This window comes from Strix aluco, chromosome 1, assembly GCF_031877795.1.
Source record: "Strix aluco isolate bStrAlu1 chromosome 1, bStrAlu1.hap1, whole genome shotgun sequence".
Classification (NCBI taxonomy): Eukaryota; Metazoa; Chordata; class Aves; order Strigiformes; family Strigidae; genus Strix; species Strix aluco.
Genome location: NC_133931.1, coordinates 149,257,406 through 149,270,411, shown reverse-complemented (window position 1 = coordinate 149,270,411; position 13,006 = coordinate 149,257,406). Strand labels below are relative to the sequence as shown.

Sequence of the window (13,006 nt, the reverse complement as noted above, 5' to 3'; positions counted from 1 at the left end):
AAAGAGGAGAAATTCTTTAGAGAACTGAAAAAAAAAAAAAATCTTACTCCAAAAGCTGTATTTTGCAGGTACCCCTTTGTTCAAGCTACCAACTATTGCTATATCAAAATGCTGAAATCCACACACATTGAAAACCCGTCCCACTATCATGAGCTGTGCACACAGAGGCATGTAATGTAATCTCCTACTACCAACAATATTACAGGTCTTAGCAAATAAAACCAAGAAAGCAGAAAGGAATTAGGCCCCTGAAAGACATCACTAGCTGGGAGCTTTCCTAGTTCACACAAAGGGAAAAGGAAGAACACAGCCTGCACAGTGATTTGCCTTTGATACAGGAGAAGGTATACATTGTTTGATAATCCAGCGATAAGGCAGGAAAGCTATGGGGCACACTCATTTGTTGGACTGAAGAAGTATGTTTAGGTTGACATTTGTGATGTTGAGCTGTTTTGACACCTAGGATTTAATAGTAACATGAGGTTATGGTGATGTGGCTGTAACAAAATGACCAATGCTTCATCACGAAATAAGATATCTCCTTGTACTGTGGGACACATGACTACAGGGAGCTTTAAAGAAATATGTAAATTAGACATCTGGGTTATAAAAGGGCATGTCTGAGGAATGGATCTGCACAGCTTCCCCTTTTATCATCTATCAGCAACTCTGTTCAAGCCAAACAAACTGCGCATATGAAACAGGTAAACAAACTGGTAGCACAGCAGTGCTTTGTAAGAATTTTGGGAGGAATCTCGGTAACAAGTAGATTAACTATGCCTTTCGTTTTCCCAAAGTCAATTTTAGCACAGTAGGTCAACACAAAAAAGGTAGAAAGTGTTAATTAGGCTCCTCCTAATCTCAGTATAATTTGACAGTAAGTACTCCGCACCAGGGGTATTGGAGAGGAAAGGTCTTACGGGAGGTGATCTCTTTTATTAGACTAACCCATGGAGTTGGCAAAAGAAACAAGTGAGGAAAGTTTCTGGGCATACACTTTTCTTCAGCACTGAGGGGAAGGAACAACAGAGCCACCCCTTCAGCAATGCTAACAAGTGGAGAGGAAATGACTATCGGAAAGGAGCTGCTGATCTTTAAGAGCCTGGCAACCAATATAAGAGCCAATTAGCGCATACAGCTTTCACAGTAGGCAGGCTTTCACGTTCTTCTCATTTCATGTGCGGCTATGTTGGGATGACTGAAGTCAAAGGGAAATCTGCAACAGGTTTTAATAGCATCCATCATTTTAACCTTCTTTTCATAACAATATTATTTGTGTATGTTAGATCTTAATCTGATTTCACTCCCATCAACTCATCTGGCCTCTATGTGCATCTCTTCTCAGGGTCATCTTGTTTGTGTACATTGTCTATGTAATCTTACAGAAACAGCAGCCACCACAAGTCAAAATTAAGTGTTCTTTTAAAATGCACTTCTCTACCATTTTTTAAAACCAAGACCTAAACTGAAGAGGCATGTTGAAATAAATCTAATTTTTTAAAGTGAAAATTACTTCAGACATATTGTGGGGTGGGGTGGGTTGGATTGTTTTGGGTGGGGGTTTTTTTGTTTGGGTTTTTTCCTCCGTGTTTTCCGAGTCTTGCATTCCACTGTTCAGCTTAATAAGAAAGTGAAAATTAGATGTAACCAACCTTAGAGAATTCCATCTCATTTATTGCTGTGTACTCTGTTTAATTTTAACTTGACCTAGTAAAACACTTTCTAAGAGACCCCATCTCACCTTTAACACATTATCTTGACTTGCTTACTCCAGGCAAACATTTGCTAGATAGGTTACTGCATAAAGAGACTGTCGAGTTCTTTGTACAAGTGTCTGGTCATGCTTCATGATTGCAAAGTCTAGAAAGAAACGCCAAGTTTGAACAAAATGTTTGGAAACCTCATTCTTCTGGCTAAGTTTCCTCCCCTTTTTGCTGAGAAGATGAACAGGGAAAATTCTTTAAATATACCAAACAGAACAATGAAGATTTAGTTACTAGCATAAAATGTTGTTTATCATTATTCCACTCTTGGTAAGTCTCATCATTCAGTTATAGTTCTGTAGGCTTGTGCTGTATGTTCAAAACTGGTTTTATACATTTTCAGATGGAGGTCATAATTCAAACAGAAAACACACCACAAGAGAAGCCATCTCTTCAAGTAGGTCTGTCCTTTCCTCTTACACACTGCCTTTTAAAGTTCAGTCCCATTAATGCAAGAATCTACTCAAAAGAGTAAAATAAGTATTGTGGTTTTCCAAAACTAAATATAGTAGTTTCCTAATGACAACTGTCTTTCTGTCCAGTATGAATTTTACCTGACACCCAGACTCTGTCATTAGCCAAATTCCTGTGCATTAGGAGAAGAAAAAGAAGAATGCTAATAATGTATTCATTTATACTATGTTATATCTTAGTAACACCACAGGGAAGTAGAAATATTTTCATCTTGGAGGTCAACTGGCAATACACAATAGTAAATAACTTGTAACTACTGCACAGTCCAATGAACATGGCTTATACACACAGCAAGGCTTCAAAATATCAATCAGAAATCTCAATAGAGATCCTGCTTTTCCATGCATGCCAAACTTCTTCTATTGAAGAACTTTTCAGCTTTTTTCTAAAAATCATTCATTGAGGTCATCACAAGATTGTGGTAGGTCTGACAAAACCCAAGTCTGTCCAACCTGCTCTATGATTAGGGCTCAGCCAAAAGCATTTGTTTATTTAAAAGAAAGTCCCTTCCACAATGCAAGAACCAAATATGTCACAATATTCACCAATAACCTCCTAAATCACTGTATCACTATCAGTATTTCTAATATTGTTCTAAAATACTACAGTATTTTTCATAGTTTTATCTACCTACAGCTTTATGAAACCATTAAAAATGGATGTCTCATATCGAGCAGAGCCTGTTCTTTGAGTTGCCTCACACCTCCTCTCCTAAGACACCATTTTGCCAGATTCTTACGGTGGGAGCTGCATCTTCTATGTTGATTATCTGTGTCAAGTCTGAAGAAGAGCAGACTGGATGAAGATGATGCAAAGCAGGCCTTCAGCAAGTTGCCCTGAGCTGCTGGGAAGAAGTCTTGAAGGAATGAAGGGACAAAAAACCCCAAACCCCACAACTGAAGGAGTTAGAAAATTAGGACTTGGGACAAAGAGACAGAAAAGTAGACAAGAGACAGGCACAAACATATGTTGAGATACTTTCAATTAAGTATGCAACACTGCTGGAAATAAGTTCTTTATTAGTTAGATATACATTATGGTATAGTCTGTAATTACCTGACCACGTACTTTCCCCTTCTCCACAACACCACCTGCATGCAGCAACAGAAGGGAGAGCCTTCTTCAGAACTAATGCCTTCCACTATTTTGCTTTCTCCTTGTTTAATTATGTGGCCTGCAGACTTGCTCCTAGCCCAGAGGTTTGTGTCTACTTGGGCTCTTTAAGAGTACTTTGTTACCTGAATTATGTCACAGGTCATTACTAAATTATTAAATACATCTCTGTGAGATAAGGAAGTATGGTATCCGGATTTTACAGACAGTGCACTAAAATTAAGGTCAAAATTCTTGCCAAATTCCACTGGAAAGCTCTTTTTTCCCACAGCACTTAATAGGGCATTGCATTTTGCCTCTTCAGAACATAGCTCCTACTGACTCCAGCTACAACTGCAAATAATCATTTCTTTGGCATCTCAGACCCAAAGCTAGGGATCCAGAAAACAAGGAGAAAAGCGAGCACACTGAAACATAAGGCTTACCTGCCTTATCTAGCATCCCATAGGAACACTGTGGTGCAAGCAGAAGATAAAAATCAAATTTTCCAGAGAAGCAATTAGCCAGGAGACCATCCTCTCTCTGCGAAAGTCCCTTTCCTTACTCAGGTCTTCCTCCAGTGCTGTATGCACTATATCCCAGTCGCTCCCAGAAACACTCTCCTGTGCAATCACTGTGACAGAAGTTTCTTGATAAAAAATAATGTGATCACGCAGGTTTTGACTGGATTCCAGCACCTGCACACAATCCAATACCAAACCAACACTGCCAGGGTAAACGTCAATTCTGATGCTTCTTAATTTCCAAGGCCTTCAGCTATAATAATATTTTTTTTAATAGTTTTGTATGTGCCTATACACATGCTAGCTCTTTGAAACAGCATATGATGTTACCGGTACCAAGGTACATCATGGTTTAGAAATTAAAATCAAATCAAATCAATGCAGATGCTGTCATTTTTGGTAGTTTTTTTCCCCTCTAAGGACTGAATAAAAGCACCATCCTCCCCAACATGTATCACAGTTGTGCTCTGAGCCTGTAAAGGACAATTGTGTATTTGTTTATGCTTTCCAATCTACAGCAGTAGCAACAGGCATCCAACCACGGACTCACTCTCCCCTCACCTGATCCTTGTCAGAGTCTGCCCTACAGTGGCTGTCTCCAGTTGGAGACAACCAAGGCTGAATTTATCAGTTGAAGTGTCATTCTAAAGACACATTGCAGAGGCTTTCCTTTTGTTGGAGGTTTTCTTGCCTGTTCCCCTGCCCCTCAATGCTTAATTCCTGCCTGCAACACTCTCCATGTCTCCATTTTTAAGTTTCTCCTACAGTTCCTCATATTTCTATCAAAACTGCGCTGCCATATTCAGCTATTACCTGCTGCAGGAGCTGCAGCCTTGGGAATAGCACTACTGTTGAATGAAGAGAGCAAATGCTGCTAAAATACGTATTAAAGGGACTCTTTCATGTAATCACTATACACACATACAAAGGGGAAAAAAAAAAAAAGGAACCCTATTAGTGGCTGTACAGCTTCCAGGTTAAATTATTTAATTCTGTGTGAAACAGTGTTACCTTGAATATATTTAAATCCAGGCCTGGACATAGTCACATTTGAAGATGATGATACAAACCAACGTTGTTTCCAGGTATGAAGCAGAGGTTCTTGACAGGTTTCCTTTCAGGTTTTGCACATCAGGCCATCAGCTAAACACAAACAGCCATTACCAGAGTATGATCAGACAGGCTGCCTTCCCTACATGGCCTCTTTCCAGTCCTACCTAGGATTTTTCAATATAGTTATTCTTTGTAACTATATTATATCTCAAGACTGACAACATCTTGATAATTATTACCATGCTTGCTTAGTTTGCCTCAGTTCTAAATCTGATTTTAATGCATCTCTCATTGTACCAGAACAAACTGCTGGGACAGCATCCCTCTAATGACACCGATTTGTTGAAACTGGTTTTGTTTTGCTTTGAAGATTTTTGTCTTGACAAACTTGTGGTTGCATCAGCAACATCTGCACACCCATACCTTGCAAAAATGAACAGTGTAAACACTCAATATTGTGCTCTGATTTGGCAAAAATGGAGTCATGCCCAGGACTGATCCAAGTCTCTGTAGTGAAGTGATCTGGTAAAGCCTCAATCCAGTATTAGGTGAATACAGAACGAAGACCCCAGCCTCTTTCAGTTCACTAACTTAAGCTTAACGCCAAGCCCTCCCTGGACCAGATCCAGCTCCGACTGAAAGCAGTGACTTGATTCTTTTCTTACTCAGTCCCTCCTTCACTGGTGTTTTACCAGTCTTATACCTGAGCCACTTCTTTCAGAGACAGGTGAATCAGTGCCAGCAGCTTCTACGGGAACCAGCTCAGGCCACATGAACAGAACTACCTTGCCAGAGGTCTAATGAACACTAAAATCTATTTGCTACTCGACCCAGAAAAGAGGGCTTCATCCTCTCTGCAAGGACACACCTTCTACTACTTCTGTGGAATTGAAACAGGAACAAGTGCAGAAATATCATGTTGTTTCAATATGTACTCTATCTGAAAGAAAAACTAAGCTAAAAAAATACATACATTTTTATACATATATATACAAAGGCAAAGCTGATATTTAAGTATGTCTTTAATGCATTCTTCTCATGAAGAGATAATGACATATTCCACCTTAACCTTGAGGTATTGAGAATACTTCGCATTTTTGACCTTTTGTAAAATATCTGCATTCAATTTGAGAGGCATTTTCAGCCTCTTACCATGTCAGTTCTAGTACTGTTACTATCTGCACTTGGAGCACGTTCCAGACAAGACTTCCCAAAACTTCTGTTTTCTTGTGTGCCACCCAAACAGTTCTCTCTTCCCGAGGAAACACCCTGGTCTTGTCCAGGAAACCAAAGACCTTTAAGGAAACAAAACTTTAAACAATGATATGATCCTAGAGGAAGATGGAAATCATATAGATGTGTGTATCCACCACACTAAGGACAGTTACACTACGGGTTAGCATGGAACAACAGCACCTGAAAAAGGGAGAACTGAAACCTAACGTCAGCAAGACTTCTGTCTGATCAAGAGTAAAGGAGAAAGCTTAGACTTTATATTGTGTGTTTTCTTATTCATGCACAGGAAGATGAAGCTACTGGATGAAGTGACTGACTAGTACAGGATACTTTTTTTTCACTCAGTAATTCAAAGTGAATCATTTTAAGACCATGCTTATGTACACCTTCTCTAGGCAAAGCACTTGTTCAACACATCAGAAGGTGCCTCAGTGTTGTCAACTACATGCAAGCAGACACACTGTGACTGGATTAAAAACTGCATTATAAGAGGAAAACAAAAAGAAAAAAATCTCTGCTGCTCCTGATAGAACAGAAAGTCTTCCTGCTACTCAGGTGAGGAAAGGGGTTTTATGAAATTCCCTCTGTGTTTCTGAGTGCTATTTCAAGAACTGGGCATGCAAGAGTAGCATGGGATCTATACACAAAATTCTGAACTGCAGTCAGAGAGGTCATGACTAAAAGAAAAAGCTAAATGCAAGGAGAGCTTTAAAAAATAAGTACATTTTTTGTCTTTCAGCTTTTTCACAGTAGATGGTCCCATTGTATTACTTCTGCTATTCTTCACATTTATACGATTTTATTGCTAACTTAATTCAAAACCTGAATATCTATAGAAGATTTTGATGCATCTCTCCGGAAAAAAAAAAAAAAAGGGGGGGGGGGGAAGCCTACTGAAAAAATTTGGACATGTCCAGTTGTTCTGGTTTTGGTAACCTCAGTATCTTAAATCTGACATAACTTTCAATACCTATTTAATACACTGAGGCTCACCGCTCTACTAGAACAAATTCAACAAGATTTCTTTTCTGAATTAGGCCTTCAAAGGTCTTACATTTGAAAAATAATGAAACAGTGATCAAAATTATTTTTATTGTCCAGAAATGTAAATTTGAACCATAATTTTATGTGGTGCAAATAACATAAATAACCTCCTACGAAGTCTTCTATTTCAAGTACTTATTCTGGGAATTTCATTCAAAGAATAATCTGAGTAGAACATCACGAAGAAATGCAACTATAACCACAATTTATTAAAATTTACACCATCACAAGATCTCACTTGCAGCAGCAGTGTAACAACCTTCCAAACCTTTCCAAGCTAGGTAGTATTTGTTTTTGTTAAGGACAAATAGCCATCACAAGCCTTAAAATTAGCAAGGCAAGTTTTACAGGAGACTGTATCTAGCAACACACTGGTGTGAAGCAACAATCTGAAGGAATCAATGTCATCGTGCTAGAAAGTAAATATTTTTACAACCACATCCATAGCAACGACCAAACTCTCCACTTCTCCAAAGTGATCCATAATACTTGACTTGAGAAGGTGATTTAAAGCTCTGAGAAGATATCACTAGCCATCATTTATCTTGGCCATGGAATTCCCAGGAAGACAAATATATTGTCTTTCTGGGCCATCATTGTACAGAAAGGAAACACTCAAAAGACATCTCTGGAAATTGCTGTACTTGTTTCTTTTGAAACTATAAATCCTCGGGGGGTGGGGGTGTTTACACTATAGGAATAAGTATCCCCTATCTTCCATAGGATGTATTTTTACTGCAGTGATCGACATCTGAATTAAAGACTATGTAACACTGCTTATTGTCTTATATACTACTTTTCACCAACAGATCTCAGTGTGCCTTACAAAGATTTGTATCCATATTCCATGGACAGAGAAGTCATTCAGAGCAGTTAGAGAGATGCAGATAAATCCACCGTCAGTAGTCACTGGCCAACTAAGGCTAGTGAATCCAACTCTCCTGAGTCAGAAGCCCCCGCACTGCTCAGCGAGCATCATTACTTCTGTATATAAGCAATCTGGATAAGCTTCCACACACTAAAGCTGTGTTTCATGCCAGTTCCCAAAGGCCTCTCAGAAATCCAATGGCATTTTCTATTTTGCTCTTTGCACTGAAAATAAACTGACCCCAGTTCTTTCCCAGTGAGCGGCAGGATACCTCACACGCTCTCTGGTCATGGGGGCAGATGTAGAAGGCAATGGAAATCTGTCAGTGCCAGGTAATTTAGCCTACACTTCAGGCTACAGTTCTGTGTTTGTTCATACTAGATGTGCGCAGTGCTAGACCAAACAGCATTACAAAATTAAGTTGAACCAGGTCTTGGTACATGACTCCATTACTGCTGAATATGCACAGTCAACCTCATCCCAGATTTATGCTGGCTTTAAAGCAGCTATGTAAAGGACAGATAATACTTGAGCCATCATAAAAAATGTCTTTATAAAGCTAACTCATTCTGAACAAGCTGGAAACAGCAGACTGAGTTAATAGCAGACCAACGTTTTGCAGCATTGCAAAGAATCTCTTAGTAGGAGCCGTTAAGCTGAATTTACTGTGTTATTAAACCACAGCCTCAGTGCAGAAGTAGGCTGGTTACCAGCGCACATGGAAATCCACACAGCAGTCAATTCATCTTCACAGCACCCCAATTAGAGAGGTAAGAGCAAAACCTGATCGAGATCCTTCATTTAAGTGACTGAAAGATTTATGTGGTAACTTTGTGCTTTTCCATTCTCTCTGGTTGAAGAATAACACAGATTTGCCCTTTGCCTGTACAGAGAAGAACACTCCAGTTTCAGAGCCCGGAGTCACAGACTGCACTCCTCTCGCTGCATGCACATCGCTGACTGACAGCAGCAATAATCAAATATTTATGCAGTCCCACAGCGCAAACTCTCAGAACATTTAGCACTGTTGTTTAACACCCCTAGCTTAGCTTTAACATAGTACCCTAATGAACACAGGGTCTGACAGACAAGTAGCTGCAATGATAAACAGATACTGCTAAAAACAGTCCTCTCCCCTGTCCGTCTCACAAGTGTCTCCAGAGCAGGGGCAGCCAAAGCAAAGGTATGCTCTTACCACAGCTGCTGTACTTCAGAGCTTGGTGCTTAGACTGAAAATGATCAGGCTGCAAACTCCTGAGCCTGAAACACAGACACACATATGAGCTGGTCCCATTTACAGGTTTGCAAATCCTTAGCAGGAGGATCGTGCTGTGAGCTGGGCGATGAGTACTGAGGGTCAGAAATATCCTGAAGAGCCAATCTGTGCAGGCAAGCCAAACTTTTACATGTAAAGGATGATCACAACAGGAAGGAACTGACTGATTTAGGGTACATAACAATTACTGCTGAACATGCAGAGCCAATTTTGAAATAGAGACCTTGTGTAAAGCTAGTCATGCTCTCTTAAAGCACATTTCTCTTGGAAAAAAAAAAAAAAGAACATACAGAATGGGTGGAAAAGGTTTGACCAAAACCAACCACACACGCATATAAACTCACTTATTTGATTTTAATAACTGGTTTTATTTCAGCTAATTCCATATCAATGTATTCACTAACATGTTTTTCTTTTCCTTTAATTTCACAGCTACTCTACATGCTTTAAAAATGTGGGGTTAAGAACCACAAGTATTTCTTCAAAGGCAGTATCTAGCAATACTCTACTTCTGTAAGACCTGCCTTACTGCTTTCAACTTTGCATTAAAACTGTCCTCCATTCTCTCAAATATGTCATCACAAACCAGTGTAAGTTCATCTACATTAGATCCTTCTGTAGTCTCCTTTGGGTTGGCCAGGAACTGCATATCTTCACACAGTTGATCAATAAAAATACATACATGGAAGCCTGTAGCACAGACACAACTCTACACTAGCCTTCAAAGTCAGGTAGCATTGAGGTTCTTTCTGAAGCTGGTAAATGTGTTATCAAGTACTTACAAAACTTAAACCAAAGCTGTCTCTACATGTCAGTATTAATGGACTCAAGCATTATAAAATGATGGCTGAAGAATCATTTTATAATTACTCCAGGAGTCAGGAATGTCTAATAGGAAACAAAGTCCCCTAAAAAACATCATCACTTTGTTTAGAAAGGTAAGCTACACAAATATCATCACCTGTCAACACAAACCAGAAATCACACTTCCAGCAAAGAGTAAGCGAGAGCCTGTCCGTGCCCTGTGGCCATGTAGCTCCATGTAAGTGCAGCTGATGCAGTATTCACAGCCAAGCTCAATATACAACATTCCAGCAGGGCTTGGGAAAAGCCTTGAGCACCTCTGTAACAATCTACAGTGCGATCACTCTTCAGATAAAGTACAAGAAAAGTTCATAATTCTGTTGTAATTAGTAACTGAAAAAGAGCGGAAAAGAAAGCAGCTTTTCTTTCAAAAACGAAGACATCTTTATTCACAGACCTACCACAACTCTGACAGTGAAGCATCCCCTACAAACACCTACCTACTAAAGATTGCCAGAATTCCCAACCACGCCGGCATACAAGGTACCAGCTGGTACCAAGCTCTGACTTCACACCCTCACCACTACTCGCCACAGAGCAGCTGGTATCTCAACACGCATCCTCTCTCCGACAGCACTGTTAACTGCCAGAGGTCCTACACCACACGTTAGCCTGAAGCCTCGCTTGGTTATTTTAACTTTGAAGTCAGCAAAACCAACAAGTCATTCCACTGCTCTGGTGAAGCACAATGTTTTCAAGCCTTGAAAATGGATCTGGACAGATAAGTTAATCCTTTCAGCATCATCAAAACGAAAACATCACACAGGAAACTCAAAAAATTAGTTGGGGCAGCCAGCTTTTAAAGTTCCTTAACTATTAATAGTGTAGATGAGCAGACTTAAAAGAAATGTATTATTTCTAAGCGGAGATGCTGCGTATCTATTGCTTAACACACTGAGAGTAGGCAGTCCTGCAGAGGCATCCCAGCGTTGTGCTGCTCACTGCCTACCACTAAGACAAGTGACTAAACCCCATACTGCCTGGCCGTCTGGGAATTTGTTTACACCTTACAAAGTACCCGCAAAAATAGAATCACTACCAAAACCAAAAGGTGTTAGTTCATATCCCGCTCTGCACAGGTGTATCTAATCATTAAGACCATAAGGAAACGGGTTTTTATTGACCTACAAATGAAGGCAAGTTGCCCAATTAACTCTCACATCACGGTTATCTGTGCGCTATAAAAGTACGAAGCGTATATAACCAACGTAGTTGAGGAAAAGCCTCCAAAAATCAGTTCTCGACTTGCCAAAACTCATTTTTCCGCTACGAGAGCTGGTGATGCCACAAACGCTGCGGGACACTACAGACTGCATGTGCTCTGCATTACTTCTGCATTGGTCCACACTCACCCTCGGGGCGGGAGCGCTGTGCAACCCCCCCCCCCCCCGCTTCTCTTCCCGCCGCTTCACCTGCCCCCGGTACGGACCCCGCGAAGCCGCCCCGAGGCTTCCGAAGCCGCTCCAGGTGATGCGGTGAGTATGGGGGGGACCAGTCCAACCTCCAAACTGCAGCGGAAACTTTCCACAGCCGTGACCCAAAAACCTGCTGCCGGGCCGAGGCCCCCCCCAGCCGCCGCCCCCCAGCCTGGCCCGGCTCCGCCAGGGCCGCCCCCTGGGGTAACTCACGATCTCGGTCACCATGAGGAGCCCGGGCAGGGTCCGCAGGAACTCCCGGTCGTAGGCGAGGGTGCTGGAGCTGGCTGACAGGTTGGCGGTGAAGGAACTGCTGGTGGTGGTGACCGTGTGGGAGCGAGGGCGCGGCGGCTGCTCCTGAGGCGGCGGCACCACCGCCGGCGGCGGCTCCATCGTCGTCGGCGCCGCGGGGCCACCCCGCGCCTGCCGTCCAGCCCCGAGCCCGGCGGAGGCAGAGGGCGGCTGCCGCCTCACGGGCGGCGGGAAAGGCGCCGCCGCCCACCGCTTTGTGTGGCCCCGGCGCCGCCGGCAGCCCCGCGCCTCCGCGCCGGGGGGAGGGTGCTCGGCGCCCGGCCCCGGGTGGAGAGGCGGGTCCGGTGGGGGGCCCGCCTGTAGCTGCCCCCGGGGCGCGAGCGGGGCGCTGAGGGGAGGCGCTGGGGACCGGCCGCCGGGGACCGGCCGCCAGGACTGGTGCGGGGGACCCCGGCCGAGGGTTGGTGGTGCAGGGGAGCCCCGGTGCTAGGGAAGGGCCCGCTGAAGCGGCCTCCTGACCTCTGGGACTTTGATCCGCCCAGAGGCCGGGGGACCGTGTCTGCTCCCAGCGTGGCCGAGGAGCCAGGCCAAGCCAGCCACGCTCTGGGAAAACACCCCGCGGGAGGCCATGCCACAGCCTCGTGGGTGAGCGTGGGCTTGGGGGTCCGACCCCAGCCGCTTGTCATCGCCTGGACTGTCACCCCTGGCTCGGTGGGCAGCAGGCGTCGACAGGAGACGTGCAGGCGCTGCGGGTTGTGGTCCCAGCTGGCCACCGTCGCTCATCGGCCGCACACTGTTGGGAGAGGCACCACTGCGAAGTGCCGCAGGCAGCGAACAGGAGGCTGGGAGATAGCACAGACCTTTCTGAGCTGAAAATGGGGATTTAGCTGGGATCTTCTAAACAACCAAGAGGCTCCCTGGTGCGAAAGACTTTTTAAAAGCTGTGGAAGTCACTGGAAATGGAAAGTATGAGGTCATTATTGGCCTACTACCTGACAGTGTTGAGCTGTTCCCTAAGCTGTATTTTGTAGTGCTTTTCCAGCCTAGTCTTAAGTGTTGCCTTTTAAAAAAAAATAATTTCCAGGTCATTTAAGAACTTCTAAAGTAATCTTCCGTTCCACAAAAAGTATGGTGTTTCAACAACA

The 13,006-nt window shown here is 42.9% G+C and overlaps 1 protein-coding gene across 1 annotated transcript in view; it reads right to left on the bottom strand.

Annotated features, from left to right (window-relative positions):
* Window positions 1-12,618, bottom strand: part of CMTM8 (CKLF like MARVEL transmembrane domain containing 8) — a 35,998-nt gene extending 23,380 nt beyond the window's left edge. The window contains exon 1 of the mRNA XM_074849601.1: window positions 11,823-12,618. Within this exon, the coding sequence (XP_074705702.1) occupies window positions 11,823-12,002 (180 nt within the window). The 5' untranslated portion in view covers window positions 12,003-12,618. The remainder of the gene's footprint in view (window positions 1-11,822) is intronic.
* Between the last annotated feature and the right edge of the window lie 388 nt (window positions 12,619-13,006).